The 17307-nt window shown below is 31.8% G+C and overlaps 1 protein-coding gene across 2 annotated transcripts; it reads left to right on the forward strand.

Moving 5' to 3' along the window:
- Nucleotides 1-1229: 1229 nt before the first annotated feature.
- LOC147070625 (uncharacterized) lies at nucleotides 1230-17039 on the forward strand. Of its 2 annotated transcripts, XM_085948743.1 has the most exons (6): nucleotides 1230-1398; nucleotides 2575-2798; nucleotides 8447-8561; nucleotides 10988-11140; nucleotides 13729-13942; nucleotides 15886-17039. In XM_085948743.1, exons 3-6 carry the CDS (start codon nucleotides 8481-8483, stop codon nucleotides 15984-15986), a joined length of 549 nt encoding a protein of 182 aa, XP_085804869.1. In that variant the 5' UTR covers nucleotides 1230-1398; nucleotides 2575-2798; nucleotides 8447-8480; the 3' UTR covers nucleotides 15987-17039. The 2 variants fall into 2 exon arrangements, with proteins under 2 accessions (XP_085804869.1, XP_085804868.1); XM_085948742.1 differs by lacking the exon at nucleotides 2575-2798.
- The last annotated feature ends 268 nt before the right edge of the window (nucleotides 17040-17307 follow it).

Genomic DNA, 17307 nt, shown 5'->3' on the forward strand with positions numbered 1-17307 from the left:
AAGTATTTTAAAATAAATATAAAAAATATTAAATCAATGAATTACTTAGTCAAAAATCTGTACGAGGAAAAATTGAAAACTTAATAAACTAAATTTTAATAATAAATATGACCATAAAATATAATGTAATAATAACATAACTGTGTAGGTACGTATATATTAATATGTAACAAATTCACATTTTTTTACAATAATTGTAAGTTTATCTTTGACTCTTTATGTCTTTATGTTTATCTTCTTTTGAATGTTTTCAGATACATAATATTTATCTCAATTAATACAGTTGAAATTGTAAATTATCAAAAAAATGTCTCAAATTGCAAGCTTCGTATTTTTCCGCTGGGTGCCTCTGGTAGGTAGAAGCATCCCGCTTAAAACAGTTTAGGTATTGGTTGATAATAAAGTATTGACGCTATTGTTATATTAATTATTGGCGAACAACAAACAAAAAAGTATTAAAACAAAATACTTTCCATTTCATTGAAGATAATAACTAAAATATTGCAAATATTTCCATGAATTATTGGCAGCGTCCATCCATTAGCACTTAAATATTCAATATATTATGGAAGAGTATCAAATGAGTCGATATTGATAAAGGATATCGACGTATCGGTCAAAAAAAATCAATTCTTTTTCGATAGCACGGCTCTAGTCCTAGTCACATTCCACCAGTGTTGCCAACCGTACTATAATTATAGTATTTGTACTATAATTTTGGTCCGCGTACTATGTACGATATAAAATAGGTATAGTACGCCCAAAATACTATAATTTTGAAAATCGTACTATAATTTTATATAAAAGTACTATAATTCTGCATTTGCCATTTCGCAATCGAGTGGTCTTCGAAAATTTGGAAATCTGCGGCCCGCGGCGAAATATTTTTCCCAAAAAAAACAAGCCGACCACGAAAAATCGGAAACCTGCGGCCCGCGACGAAAATTTTTTCCTAAAAAAAACAAGCCGACTATGAAAAATCGGGAACCTGCGGCCCGCGACGAAATATTTTTCCTAAAAAAACAAGCCGACCATGAAAATTTGGGAACCTGCGGCCCGCGGCGAAATATTTTTCCTAATAAAAACGAGCCGACTATGAAAAATTGTGAAAATTTTCATTTTCAACAGATGACAACGCGTACTATATTTTATCTCCAAATACTATAATTTTGGAGGCTCTGTACTATAATTCCACTTTCAAAATATGGCAACACTGCATTCCACACGCTGCCTGTTCAAACGTTACTGCGTCTTCGTTCATTTAGGACGTTTAGGTTAAGTTTTCAACTTTGTTTTCATTTAGTCACAAGTCAGTTTACATTAATGTAACATTAGCAAGTTTCTATAGCGTACTTACTTAAGAATATTAATTATTTTGTGCATCGGATGTACTTATTGGTGAGCATTGTGAATACCTATTTATAATTCGGAACTTTATACGTTCATAACAAAAAGTTTATGCCATAAACAAATGTGAGATTTCTTTATTTAAATACATATATACCTATACATTATTTGTATTGTTTTGGTGTTGCTGTATTCATTATTATTTTAAAAAAATGCTCTTTTGTGTGGTGATTATAAAATATTATTGATTATTGATAATTCCGGTTTGGCCATGTTATTTTCACCCACTTTTACCGTTTCATACTTTAAGAAATAATTGATAGATGGCAGCGTGCGATTAAATTTGTGCAAATTTTGTTTATAATATTATAATCATAATTAATAAACAATAATATAATAATTATTATACATTATTTCTTTTAAACACTACAACAGGCCCAGAGGCCCAATGCCAACAGGTACTGTAGTTTAACAGTAGTGTATTTAATAATAAAGTGAAACAATCACAAACACCCAGGCTTTGAGAAAATCACACTTAAAAATATATTGTGTCCTATCCGCTATCGAACCCGGAGCTCCCGTATGAAAAACCAGCGCCTTACGGACTGCTGACTGCACCACGAGAGCTTATGTTGTGCAACTATCGGGGGATTTGTTTTGGTATCACCAAGTCTAAAATATTTTATGTGTACATTTTTGTAATCTGGGTGGCGAGTAAACATTTTATATTTTTCGTATTTCATAATACAATCAACACAGTGCTCGAAATGTACAAATTTAGGAAACGAAACGCTCGATAATTTTCAAAACTGTATAATAGTTAACTATATTCAGGGGTCGAAATGGACCGGAGCGCACCACCGGAGCGCCGTTCCGGTTCATAAAGTCCTCCGTCTCCTGGACACTAATTTGACCGTCTGAGATAGATTTTCCATATAATGTAAAAATCTAACACACTTATTTTTATAAAATACACATGCAATATTAATTATTAGATAACTATGTTAATATTTTCGTAAAATTATCAAGCGCTCCGGTTCGTAAAATATTCCATTTCGAGCGCTGCCTATATTATATCTCTTAGTTTTTACATACTTAATTTACTTTATAAAACATTTTTTTTAATCTTCACCAAATACACTATCGGCTATAACAATCATTGCTAGGTAACATATATTACATATTATAAACATAATATAGGTAATTAAAGTTTACGAAATCGTTTAGGTACTAAAAAAACATTAATAATAATATGAACATTAATAAGTATACAAACATAAATATCTAAACATATATGAATCTAATTGGAGTGGGAAACATTATTACTAAAAGACTAGAATAATGGACAAACCAATACAGTTTCCCATTGGTTTCATTAGTAGTTTGAATAAAAACATGTACCCAGGAGCCGCATGGAGATGGATACCTACCTTTATTAAACCAAGATCTAGGTAAGAAAATCTATTAAAAACTCTGATTTTTCGTAAGTAAATTGGAAATATGTTGATCAAACTATTTTTTATTCAAATCAAAACCTTGCGCAAAAAGCAAGGTCAAGGGTTCGCAATAAAATATTAACCTCAAAAGTATTCGTATGAGAAAAAAATATATAAATATTTACACCATGTGGGCATGTGGGATAATTTATTCTAAAATCTAAAAATATTTTTTAATTCTAATTCTATTCTATTCTTCTATTCTAAATTATTTCTAATGTTGCTGAAATCGTTATTTAAAGGAAATCTTTTCGTATTATTTTCCCTCTGGATTTTCCGATGATTAGAATATTTTTCCATGTAGACCTATCAACCTATTTTATTTCGTCATCGTTCCTCGCATGAGTTTTCGCAATGAAGTTATTACCTATTTGCTCAATATAATATGTATACCCAGTGGCGGCTCGTCCTTATGCACTGCGGTACTGCAGCACCCCCAAGCAAATTGAGACAAATGTAATATAATATACATAAATTTATGTAGGTATATTATATGAAAATATCAATATTATTAAGCGTGTAATCAGCTCGCCCGCGCATCGATACATCCAATGTCCAATAATAATATTATCATACACCGCGGTAAGTACTTGATGTTGCACAGTACCGATTTCAATAGAATATTCTCGAATGGGTGACGGAGGGGCGCGGGCAGCGTTGCTCGCAACTTCGTGCTGCCGGGCAAACAGTCCGATTTCAGTATTTCTCCGTTTCTGCGCCACAGCGACGAAAGAAATATAGCTATTATGATTTATTAACAATGTTAAAATTTATTTCTGCAAGCAATTTATTCAAAAATCTTTATTTTAATTATTAATATAATTAATTATGTATATTTAATTCTGATGTTATCAGTAAAATATAATCCAAATAAATTTATTTTTATTTTTCAAATTCATTTATTTTTATTTTTAATCAGCCGCAGCACCCCCAGATATCTTATCCATGAGCCGCCACTGTGTATACCTATATATTTTCTGAGATTATATGAAATCTAATCAGATAAATTATATTAAATTTACAATACTCTCAGTCATGGTAGGTACCTACATGGGAAGATAGTTGCAAAAAAAAAAATTATGGTATTGACATGGTGTCTCGATTTTTCAACCATTTAAAAATGTTATCATTAACCAAGGTTACCATTAACTTGGCGTTGGCTAGGGATTGCAATACCGGAATTTCAAAACCAGTATTTAATAATTATCTATCGGTAGTGAAATACCGGTTTCAAAAATCCAATAAGTATGTCGTAATTTTCAGTATTAAGAAAGCATACCTACACGTTTATGTTTTTCGAAAATGAATTTAATGTTATATTGTATATTCAATTACGTTTTATGCTACCAAATCGCAAAGATATTGACTGAAACCAACAAATATGTTAAATAATATTAAAACAAAATCCTTCAATTAATATACTTATAGCATTGTCGCGATAAATTAACATATTTTTAAAAAGGAAACAGTCATGGCAAATATTTCCAATTATTATATAACTAAGTACTAACAAACGTTGATTTTGAGGAAGATTTTCCTGAACCCGGAGTATTTGTAAAAATTAGCAGTTCTAAAATATTATGATCTAAGTATAGGTACATATTTATAAAGGTCAACATAATAAATGTAGATAGGTTGGTACAAAATAGTAGATTTTAATAGTTATATTAAATTTATTAATAGGTACTTCTTTTTTATAAGTAAATGTTTTGACGAATACCAGTATTCAATAAAAAATACCGAAATACCGGTATTGATATATTCCTTCGGTGTCGCTATCCCTAGCGTCGGCGTGCGTGTCGGCACGGCATTAGAGCCAGTCTTACAAGGTCAATAATTTATTATGGATAGGATATGCCCGAGATGCTGCACCTAGTCAATTTAATAGCACATTATATATAATATATACATATTATAGCTTCGATACGGCCACGATGGCCCAGCGGTTCTAATGTCTTGGGTCCCGGTTCCAAGCCCGGGACTGGCAAATTCACATGTTGTTATTCTGGTTGGGCGCACTGTGGGGCGGTTCCCAATCTTTTAAATATCGCGACCTCCTCCTGTCTGTGGTAACCGGACAGAACAGAACATGATAATATAACAGAACTTGAAGAAACAGAACAGTGACAAAACAGAACATTCATTGTTGTCGTATCTATTTATTAATTAAATACTTATAAAACATACGTTTACAAAATAAATAAATAAATAAATAAATAAATATATATATACATATTTAATATATAACTATAATCACAGCATTTTGGCCATTCGGCGTGAAATATTCAATTTATCTGCTTGATTTTGATAATCATGCACAACCCACAGAATTATTAAACTCATTGTTTCGTTACAGTCACCGTAGCATTTTGATCATATTGGATTGATTGAGACGAGATGTACCTAGCTTGCCAGCAACACCGAGTTGAGTCCCATTTAATCGAGGCTTTCCAGCGATTAGGAATACACAAATTATATACTTAATTTGATTTTTACGGCGTATTGAAAACCTGTGTTATTAAAAATCTGTAGAACATAATATAGAGATACGACAATTTCAATATTACATGTTATATTTTTACCGAAATGTCATAGTTCTGTTGATCGGTGTTCTGTTTTGTCACCGTTGTGTATCTTCATGTTCTGTTTATTTATGGAACTATCATGTCTAGTTTGGTTTATTTTTATTTAACGGGCGTTTTGCAAGCCCTCAATTTTATTAATAGTTCAGGCCATAAATAAAGTCTTCGCGTGGGTGCAGGCAGTGACGTCCCGTGGGGGTAGGCAGATTGAGCGTCGCTTGGGGGCGGCAGTTACCCAAACGGCGGCAAATCGAGGAGAATCACTAGGAATATATAGAAATAAGTAGGTATATAAGTAATAACGGAAATATCTTTCCATTAAAAAATTCAGCTTACTGGTTAGAAACAAAATGTATTAATTAGATACTATAAAAGTTTTAACAGGATTTTTTTTGTCGGGTTAGCGATGTCTAGCTTACTTCCGTTATCTTTGGATGTCACGTTCTTGGTGAACAACAATTACTCGTGCATACCTCACTTAAAATTTATCCAAATATATTTACCAGTCACTCGTGAGTTTTGGAAGTTGTCTAGTAAATTTTTAAATGTACCTATCTAAAACTGTAGACTCACAATTTATAGTCTATTGAATCAGAGATGGCATTTAAATTAGATTTAGTGGTATATATCGTGTTAGTAATGTATCCATACAACACATTTCTTAGATATTGGAGTCATGAAAGGAAGATAAAAAGTACCGTATTAAAAAAATGTGTCGGTATTTTGGCACTGCCTACGAGCGGCATTTTGTCTAGGAACGTCACTGGGCGCAGGTCTGATTCCGCGTTAGTTATTTTTTTTTTAAATATATTTTTTTAATAAAATATTATATTTTTAAGTGTTCCCATTCAGTATGACTATCCTACCTTCCTCCAAGAGTCACTATTCAGCACTTGTATTTGGGGTCTAAACCAAAATAATCAAACAGTGTTTAGTCTCAAGTAGTTCATACCAATGGTGTACGGTGTCTTTTGAGATCAGGCATGATCGTCACAAGCATATCGTCACCTCAATACTACAACTATACACATAACTTGATTTTCATTGTTTTTGAGATAGCTATTAAATATGATTCTTCATTTCTTTCTCTATAAAATGATAAACCTTCGTAAGTCAGAAGTTACAGGGAACTGTTTTAATTTTGTGTTTGAAAATATTACATAACTTAAATGCATTAAATAAATAAAATAATATACTTATTTACAATATTTTTGCATACAATTGAACATTATTTAATCGTTCCCAATTAGACAAGCACAATTTTCCATCTTTATTTTAAATAATAATTTTAGCCTAGATGTTAATCATTTTCATTTTATTCATTCGACCATGTCCGATCCTAATAGGATCGTATGGGCCCGCCCCCACAAAGTGGAGGTTTGTATTAACAGATTTTATTTTTACGAGAAATGGATGTCAGCCACTTGCTCAACCTATTAGGTCCATACTTGTCAGGCTCACCAGGCACCAATAGAGAGGGCTGTGCGGTTGTTCAATGCACTCCCTAGAGATGTAGATATTTTTGGCGATCCATTATATATTCTGTTTTTTAAATTCTATTTTATTGTTTAATTTGTACTTTTTGAATCATTGTTGTTTTTTTAATTTTATTCTTTTGTATAAAACTATTTTTGCTTTCTTTTTTCCTCCACTTTGTTTTTTCTGATTTTCCGAACTAATTACTTGTAATTTTTATTCTAAATGTCATGCTGTGAATTAATAATTTGTTTTAATTTTATGTTTAATTTTATTGTTATTTAATGTTTAAAAAACAATATGTGTACTTGCCAGACCCAGGATTCGAACCTGAGACCCTCGACACTATAGACCTTAAGCCACGCGGCTATCGTGGGTGTATGTGTTAATCAAGTAAAGTTAAATTTCATTTTCCCAACAACGAGCAAATCAGAGTTATCTAGTTGTAGTATTGAGGTGTCGATATGCCTATATTCCAATTTTAAAGTTCATTATTTCAACTGAATGCTTGATTACAGATTTACCATAACAAATAAATATAGTGTTATCATTAATTGAAGGCGTCCCCCGAAAAGGGATCTATATAATACCGGGTCCACACTGGCAACATGTTGCCGGCAACCTCGTGAAATTTTACGAGAAGTATGATAATTATCGTAAAATATGTCATGTCAAAAAGTGATTTTATTGACTAAAACGGGTGTATATAGGCATTGCTCACGTTATTGGAAGGTTTTATTATTTTATCTGCCACAGTTTTTGAGATATTAGTAATACTAAAACGCTTATCGTAGAAGAGGGGTCTATATGATTTATTTTATTATCTAAAATATTTCAAAAAAAATTGTCAATGATAAAGAGTGCTTTCATGAACATAATTATTATCACAGATATACTCCAAATGTCCGCATGATCGAATAAAACGTTTTTTTTCCTCTGCTGAACAATTTTGTTCTTGCATATGGAGCCCTTTCCGGGGGACGCCCTCAATTCTCAAAATAATTATAAATTGTCAACTTTATATTTAAATAATGGGTATGGGGTGCAGTGCGTAAGGCGCTGGCCTTCCATCCCAGAGTTCTAGGTCGATCCCGGTGAGGTGAAAATATTTACATAATCTATTTATGTGAACTCCTCAAGCCTGGGAGTTTTACCACCATTATTGGACTTCGCGGCCTATTGTGGTGTTTAATAAAGAAACAAATAATAATAAAAAATATTTATATGAAAAATATTCTACCAAATAGCAGCCCACGCCACAGTGTTCTTATATGTAGAAGTATCGGGCCGCTAATATATAAGTGAATTTATTAATTGATTTTTTAGATAAGTACTTAAATTATGATATTATGAAATAAATAAGGCATGCGCTGAATCCACAGCATCTATGGAGCGCACGCTACTGGTTCAAATGTATTAAAAATCCTTATTCACAAAATGTAAGTCACCTGATTTCCTGTTCAACTTAGAAAAATTGTCTCTACTCCTCCCGAAATGTGTGAAGTTACAAATATTTTTATTCATCAACACTTTCCTTTATTTCAGACATTATAATCTTTAGATTGTAATCATCAGCAAAATGGGGTTTCCACGTTTACATACGTGCTGTTGTGGCTGTGACCTAAGGTCGGGATCGCTGGTCATCGCATGGATAAACATGGTAATTTCTCTTTAATATATTTTTCATTCTATCCATTCTATATTCCAGAGAAAGGTCGTAGGAAAATGGAGCAATTGCTAACAACCATTCTTCATAAAGAGCTTGTTAATATTATTGACATCATATAATTGAAGTGAAGTTAGTCATAATAATAAATGTATGTATTCAGTATTGCCACCAAATGGAAATGTTTACTGGCAATACTTTATCATTTCGTACAGTAGAATTATAAAATAAATGTGATAAAATAACTGATAAATTATTTAAAGTTCATAATAATTATTCATTTATATTTATTAAATTTATATGGTACCACTCGCTCACTTTCATACACATTTATAATTTCAATATTTTGAATGATTGATCGAGAAATAAACTTGTATAAGATTGCCATTATACGGACACCATGACACATGATGACGTCACATTAAACATCGAATCACGTTTGTACTCATGCATACAAACGTGCAGTATATAGCCTATAAGGTTTTTGGGAATCTCATGCATACGACCCATATTCTCCACTCCATAGCAAGGGTGGAGGAGGTGGTAAGAGGGCTCTAGCAGTAGCAAAGGGTGGATGTAGGCTGTTAATATCCACCATAAATAGTGCACATTAAACTTTGTTAGTCATCCGTATTTGTTTTTATTGAACTAAGACTACAATTTACAGATGGTGTTGGCTAGTTTTTAAAAATCAATTAAACCCTGCCTAAGCCATACAATAATAGTTTTGGTATACGACAAAATTGGTCACACTATTTCATTCATACTTACTTGTTTTCATTGGATTAAGAATACATATTACACATATTGTTGGTTCATTTTTACATTCCATCATTCTAAACCAAATTATAATAAATAAAAAATATTATTCTATCTATAAAATATCTAAAGTTATGTATGATTTACTTGCATAATTTTATATATTTTATAGATTGGCGACTATTTTTTGACTATTATATTCTATTGTGGTTTGGGTCGCAGAGTTTATTAGAATTTTAAAAACTAACCAACATCACCTATAAATTTTAGTATTATTTCAATGAAAACAAATACGTATGACTGACAAAGTTTTGTGTGCACCACTTATAGCGGATCTCAACAGTCTACCTCCACCCTCCACCCTTCGCCACTGGGCTCTAGCACGGGGGCCCGGTGTGACGGGCCAGACAGGTAAGTGAGATAAACACACACCCCAAAATTTCTTGAATTGTAAAAACCAGTGCGCTGTTTTGCTTTGAGCTTATTAAATATTTTCAATATCTGACTGTGCATAATGCCTACATATCAGGGCACGAAATGGAACGGAACGCACCGGAGCGCCGTTCCGGCTCGTGAAATTTGTAAAGTTATCGCTCCGTCTCGTGGAAAAAATATGTTGACCGTCTGAGCTAGATAGGCCATAGAATAAAAAATCTGATAGACTTATTTTTATAAAATACACATACGATTTCATAACTATGTCAATATCTTCAGAAAATTTGTCGAGCGCTCCGGTTCGTAAACTTTTCCATTCCGAGCGCTGCTACATATAATTACATTATAATTCCCGTGTAGGTACGCAGAACTATACAGTGTAGAGCAGTGGTTCTTATGTGCGATCACCAGCGCTTTACAGAATAATATTTCAAAAATTTATTTATGAAATCATGAAATTGGTTGAATACACATGACTTGTCTTAAATTTCTTTCAAATGATCCAATATGTGTTCTTGTGATTATTGGTATCCGTGAGCATCCGGCGATTCTCCCTGTGACATGTGCAGGTACATACACTATGACCCCCACAAAGGGGGGGCTGACAGGGCTCTAGCCTAGAGGCTCGGGCTCAGGAAGGGCCCGGCGTGGCGAATCGACCAGTTAAATGATATAAACACACATAAATATTCTCTCTAATAGTAAAAATAGCGCTGCGGCGCTTCTTTTCTTCAATAATATTATTATTAAAAATTATGTGGTTGTACGATACATTTTTTTTTTATTTTGTACTTGACACTCGACAACTCCTTAATTCAAATGGACGTATTAAAATACCTATACAAAAAAATACTAAATATACATATTAATTTTACCGCGTACACCATTTGGAAAACGCTACTGTAGAGCGTCACACTGTTTTTATCTTTAACGATAGGTAAAGGGGCCCGTCAAAAATCCTAGCCTGGGGGCCCGCTTCAGGATGTGGGGGCCATGACATACACTTCACTAACATAATTTTATACACATACCAATTGATTATGATTGATTAAAAAATCAATCCCGAAGGTTTCGGGATTATATTTACTAATTCCGGTATTCATAGGTATCAAAAATTGTCCGGGATCCCGGGATTGGACTCCCTACACATGGGGACGCGGTGCTCCTGACTGTGAAAATAATTTTCTTTGATCAACGTGTTTGGAAGATATTTTTTTTTATTGCAGGTATGTTTCACATTGTCTCTCTTGAAGCAGGCATTGGTGGTGACACACATGTCGAAAGTTAACCAAGAAGTTAGCATGCAGGACGTGGTATCTTTAATTACTGGAATTGTTGGAACGATTATGTCACTAGGACTACTGATAGGAATCTATAAGGTACGTATTGAAATAGCCATGTTTTTATTTAATACCCAATAAAAATTGTTCTAGATTTTAACGGCCCACGTGCGCCGCGTACGTCAAAATGGAGATTTTATGGCATTTTCAGAGCACGACCCTAGTCATTCCTTAGACGTTGTAAATAATCTATTTATATAATTTTGAAGCCTTATTATCCTTTTTATATTTTTTTAAACATTTGATGACTGCATACAGTATTTTTATTACATAAAATAGTATTCTTTTAAACCTTTCGATCTAATGTTTTAGAATATAGTCATATTTCAGTACATCCATGTGCAGTGGTGTTAATTTTTGAACACATTTATAAAACCATTAGTAAAATTAATGTTAACATTACATATTGAAATATCGACGATAATGCGGTATATAATGTATATATATAATATGTATATAATATATATTATATAACAGTGGCGAAGGGTGACTTTTGGAAACAGGTAGGCTGTGGAGAAAGCACACTTGTTAGATGTATGTACGGGAAATAAGAAGATAATCTGACATAACTACTGATGAAATTTCAAAAGCTCACTGATGGTATAAAATGAAGCAATTAATTTGAAATGTGTATTTTCTTAAATATAAACGCAAGATACGCTCAAAATATATTGAAAATACCCGTTGTTGTGAATCTGTTCCATAACAATTTTATAATTTAACCCGTAAACTAGACATTTTAAAATACTTCTATATTTAAAACACAGACTTAGATACAATATCAGATTTCAACTGACATAATTGGCTGAATAAATTGTCTTAGTCTATGAATAAACTGACTGACAAATAAAAATCACGAGATAAATTATTTATTATTTTTAACAACAATCAATATTTATATGTGATTGAATCCCTCGAAATTATTTTAATAAATTATCTTATAAATTATTTTGAATAAATGTACACTTACGTAAAATGTAATCGCTCCTTAAATAGCTTAGCAATTTATGTGGGCCGCCTCAGACGTCTTGGAATTATGAGAAACAAACTTCATATAAAAAAAGTTTTCGATTCACGCGAAAGTAATCCATACAATATGTGAAGCGAAACGAGATGTCGCTTATTTTTTTAAACCTTCGAAATATGCCATAAATAGTGCTTATTTAAATAGTGGAAAAGATCGTAAAATTATTATGACAATTATACGATAGATGTCGTTGGGCATATTGAATATATTATTATGTGATTATATTATTTAATATGTTAATATAAAATTAAAACATACTTTTATTAAGAAGGTAGGCTTTAAATAATCGCCTAGTATGGAGTCTTCGCCACTGTTATATAATGTACTTATAGATATATATGACGATAAGCGGTCCTTTTTCTTGAGTGTGTAATTTAACAAGATAATTAAGAACTATTCAAAGAATCTAGTTTATCACAAGTTTTGTTACGCCAAAGAAGTATAACTTCCAACGAGCGTACATAAGTACACACACCGATTTTTTTAAAAATAAATTGTTAATAATACAACTTCTGGAACTAGTTTTAAAAAAATAGTGCGAAATCTGCTGCTGCACCTTAGCTAGAATAGTTGACATTCAGTCCATTAACATCAAAACGATTTACCTGTTTCTAATATTGACATGCTCTAAAAAGTCTTCTCATATGAAGAGGTACACGCAAATGTAGACTATAATCTAATCTAATAGCATTGTATCAAACAATGTTTGTATCGTAAAATACTAGGAAATCGGTATCGTTGATATCATATATATTAAGGAATGGCGTATTTCAAAAAATCACTACCTTATTCTTAGGTCAATAATTATTATAAAGCGATCATTATTCGTAAGATGTTTATCACACTTGAATGGTCAAAGACATAGCTTATAATTAGTATCTTTAGGATTATCTTTAAAAGTGTTAATCTTGCCCATTTTTTGAATAATAAAATGCCTAATTCTTGTCAAATTTGGGATCACAGAGATTATCAATATAATTTTTTATCGTAAATATTTCACTATAATAATGTCGACATAAATTATACTGATGGTTTTATAAATGCGTTTAAAAATTAATAAATGTAAAAAATCTTAACAACACTGCACATTTATGTACTGAAATATGACTATATTCTAAAACATTAGAGCGAGAGGTTTAAAAGAATACTATTTTATGTAATAAAAATACTTTATGCAGTCATCAAATTTTTAAAATAAATGTAAAGGATAATAAGGCTTCAAAATTATATAAATAGATTATCTACAACGTTTAAGGAATGTCCAGGATCATGCTTTGAAAATAGAATAAAAGCTGAGCATGTCCCCCCTTTACTAACTTGGCCTAATAAGTCTTTTCATATGAATAGGTACTCGCAAATGTAGACTATAATCTAATGGCATTGTATCAAACAATGTTTGTATTTTATTTCTGGATAACAAAATATCGTCAAAAGATAAAGGTTTCCATACTCTCGAGTATTAATTGCGCATCGATTGACGTCTAATTATAAAAAAACAATTTTCAATTAGTTCGATTTGCTAAACACATAATGTTAAAATGTCATACATTTGGAGAAAATACTGCTATTTTTTTAAGTAAAATGATTTAATGGTTTTCAGCGTAACATCTGCATACTAAAAACCTGGATAATAATGGACACCGTTCTAGCTATTCTGAGCTTTATCTGCACAGTGTATTTTGCAGTCAGTGTGTTGTCATCGGATATATTGTCAAAAGATCTACCAAAAGAGCTACCATCGGATATACTAAAAGACGAAAGATTTATATTTATAATGGCTTATGTGTTCCTTGTAGTGATCTCACTCATGATGAGTAAGTATATAAAATTTAATAATATATAATATTATATAAGTAGGTAGATATCTACTGATATGGAAGGATCTGTGGCTATCAACAGATCCATGTGAACCAAGACAGACGAATAGTTCTCAAATTAATATAAGTAATTTATTTAATTATCATGTATTTATTTAATGGTTCACAGGCCGTCAGCAGTTTTTAATAATGCTGAATATTACATATATTTTCTTGCATACAAAATTCACACAGTCAAATCATTTCTTGCAAGTAAGCAACTTATTATTTAATTATTTTTTTGTTTAATTAAATAAAACACAATTTTATAGTACTTATTCCACTTTATTAATTAAATTTTGCACTGGTTTCGCCATCTTCAAAGGGGCATGAATTATTATTAATATCTAATTAAATTTTTATTCTATTTTTCGGTCTAGTAGCACCCCTAGTACCTCTCACTAAATACCAATCAAGTCTGAACACGTTCGGTCACATTTTTAGTCAAGTTCATCAGTTGTCGTAGAATTTCTTCCTTCATTTCTTCTAATATACCCATTACAAATGAAGATATTAACTTATTTATTTTTTGAACATACATAATTTGACATCATTCGTGTGACGAATTTAAACAAATGGTTCTTACAATACCTACTCTCTGAAGCAGAGACGCAGGTTCGAACCTGCTGGGTGTCGTATTTTTTACAACGTTTTTATTAGGTCGTATTCTTATTTGTCCGGTGATTGTTTATCCAGTACAAATCTTGCAATCGATTTTTAACTAACTTCCCGACTAGCTAGACATTTGAAACTTTTAGAATAAGTATATCAGAACACGACGACAGTGCATTCTTTTAATACTTTTAGTCATCTTTAATTAGAATTGAATTCATTTTCAGTTAATTCTGTTTTGAATGAAAAATTATTTCGGAAGAAATCCGTAATCCAATCCACTATTATTGGTTCCTAGGGGTCTGGGGTCTTAGCAACTAAATTATTAATATATACGTGCGTTACTATGGAAATCAATATGAAGTGTCAAAATGACATTTCAGTATTATTTCTATCAAGTACAATTTTTTTTGATCGTTTAAGCTAGTCAAGTAAAGTTTATATTATGATTCAACAGAATATTTTAAAACGTTGTACCTACTTATGTAAAAAAATCTTTTTTTTATCTTGTAATTATTTCTATTGGTTATATATTTCTCAAAAGTGTCTTCAAATTATATATGTTCAATAAAAGAATGTTACATTCTTAAATCTTGTGAAATATATTTATTTTTGCTTTGATACGTTGTGCTCTGTTCATTTTGACTCTCACACTCACTAATATACTGTGTTCGGACACTTTTCAGTTACTAAATCATTCAGTGGTAACTAAATCATTCGCCACTCTAATATAAACTACTCGACTAATCTGAACCGGCCTTAATTGATAGAAATTGCTTCACGATTGACCTGTGGCCATACTTGATATTCCATGGCAGGAATTTATGACACTTGTCTTATTTTCCCTCTTGGTTTGAGTACCATAGTTTAAGGCTATACGCTAATGCATGGTCTAAAAAGATCTTGACTACGCTCCGCACAGATTGTCCAAACGAAGCGTGACGAACAAAACATAATTTGTCATAAAAATTCAACATGCGTCCATTTAATGTTATGTTTATTGTTCTTGAAGTAATAATAATAATATATTCATTGACATGTTTTGTTTTTCGAGTAAATACTTAACATTTTTTAGTCATCTTTACACGAAGCACTTTAAGAATTAATTCCTCCGACGCCATTACAAAATAAATTGACATGCTCACAGGTCGACTATCGCTCTCGAATTGGCAACGCGTGCGAAATTACGTCCCACCTAATATTGAAAATTATTTGCCGTTTCACTGAAGTATGCTCTTATTATTGAATGTTGTGGTTCATTATTAATTACTTTAAAACAAATGTTTCAGTTTATGCTGCCTTCACCATTTTCGTCATATACAGCTATCGCCGGCAATTGATGGATGAAAAGCACGCGACGACGCAGTTTTCTGCTATACCACAATCGTAATCACCATTTTGTACAGTGCCTATATATTTTTATTTTCAAAAATATTAAGAATTAACCTAACAATGTTAGAATTTTAGGTACAGTACGCTTTTACCGGATACACTCGGGATGTAGCACTCAACTTCTGAAGATAGAACACAGTGGGCGTGTCTTTGGTCGTTGTGACAAAATCATTGACCAATCTGTAAGTAGGTAGGTACCTACTGATCCCCTAATAATAAATCACCATCGGGTATTGTATGAAATAAAACAACCTAACCTAATCTAATCTAACTTAACCTAATCGCAAGAGTAGATGTTTTTTTCACAGATTTCATACAATACCCGATGGTGATGTATTATTAGGTGATCAGTAGGTACCTACCTACTTACTGATTAGTTTGTCACACCGGCCAAGGATACGCCCTCTTACGCACAGTGTTCTTTCTTGAGAAGTTGAGGGCTTCATCTCGAATAAAGTGTACTGTACCGAATTTTATTATACGAATAGTACATAAGAAACTATGCTCTGTAACAGTTGTATGTTGTCGAGTGAGTCTAAATATGCCAAAAGGCGAGACACGAGTCTCAAATGTGACTCAAATGGAAAAGTTAAACATCTATTTTTATATTATTACTTATTAGGTAGGTATAGGTATAATAAAATCATATACCTACCAAAATTATTATTTAAGATAATGTTTTCTTATTAATACTCACTTCACATATTATTAATTAATCGAACACTTGAACAACAATAATATAAACTTAACAAGATAAGAATCTCAGCGCATCTATTCTATACACAAGGCTGCCATCGGCGGCTACCAATAATAGTTTATCATATTATTTATGTATTTAGGTACCTATTATAATTGTTGCAATAAGTTAGCCGTCAAAACTATATATTTCTCTAAAAGTTAGCACAGCCAAGAGAGGTGCTGTTAAAACATAGCACTTTTTGACATTTCAGACGGTAAAAATTATGAATCATCTCAGTACATAATATTATAAACTACCGTCGACAGCCACCGATAGCCGCCAATAGCCGCCTTCTGTATAGAATAGTTGAATGCTATATTTCAAAAATGTTACATGTCACTATTGTGTTTTAGTCAAAATAGTGAAAACAATCCTATATAAAAATAAATACCTAGTAAAAAGTTTTTATTTAAAATATATTAAGTATTTTATAGTAAGTGTTGAGCGTTGTCTTTAAAAAAAATTATCTTACATTTTGTGTATTTATGTACTTAATATGTAGATTTTTGCAACTTATGTACTTAACTCTTTTTTTAAATGTGACATGTAACGTTTTCGAAATACAGCATTCAGTTACGTA

Source organism: Rhyacophila brunnea, unplaced genomic scaffold (genome assembly GCF_057557595.1).
Source record: "Rhyacophila brunnea isolate RB1 unplaced genomic scaffold, BYU_Rbru_1.0 scaffold_21, whole genome shotgun sequence".
Taxonomy (NCBI): domain Eukaryota; kingdom Metazoa; phylum Arthropoda; class Insecta; order Trichoptera; family Rhyacophilidae; genus Rhyacophila; species Rhyacophila brunnea.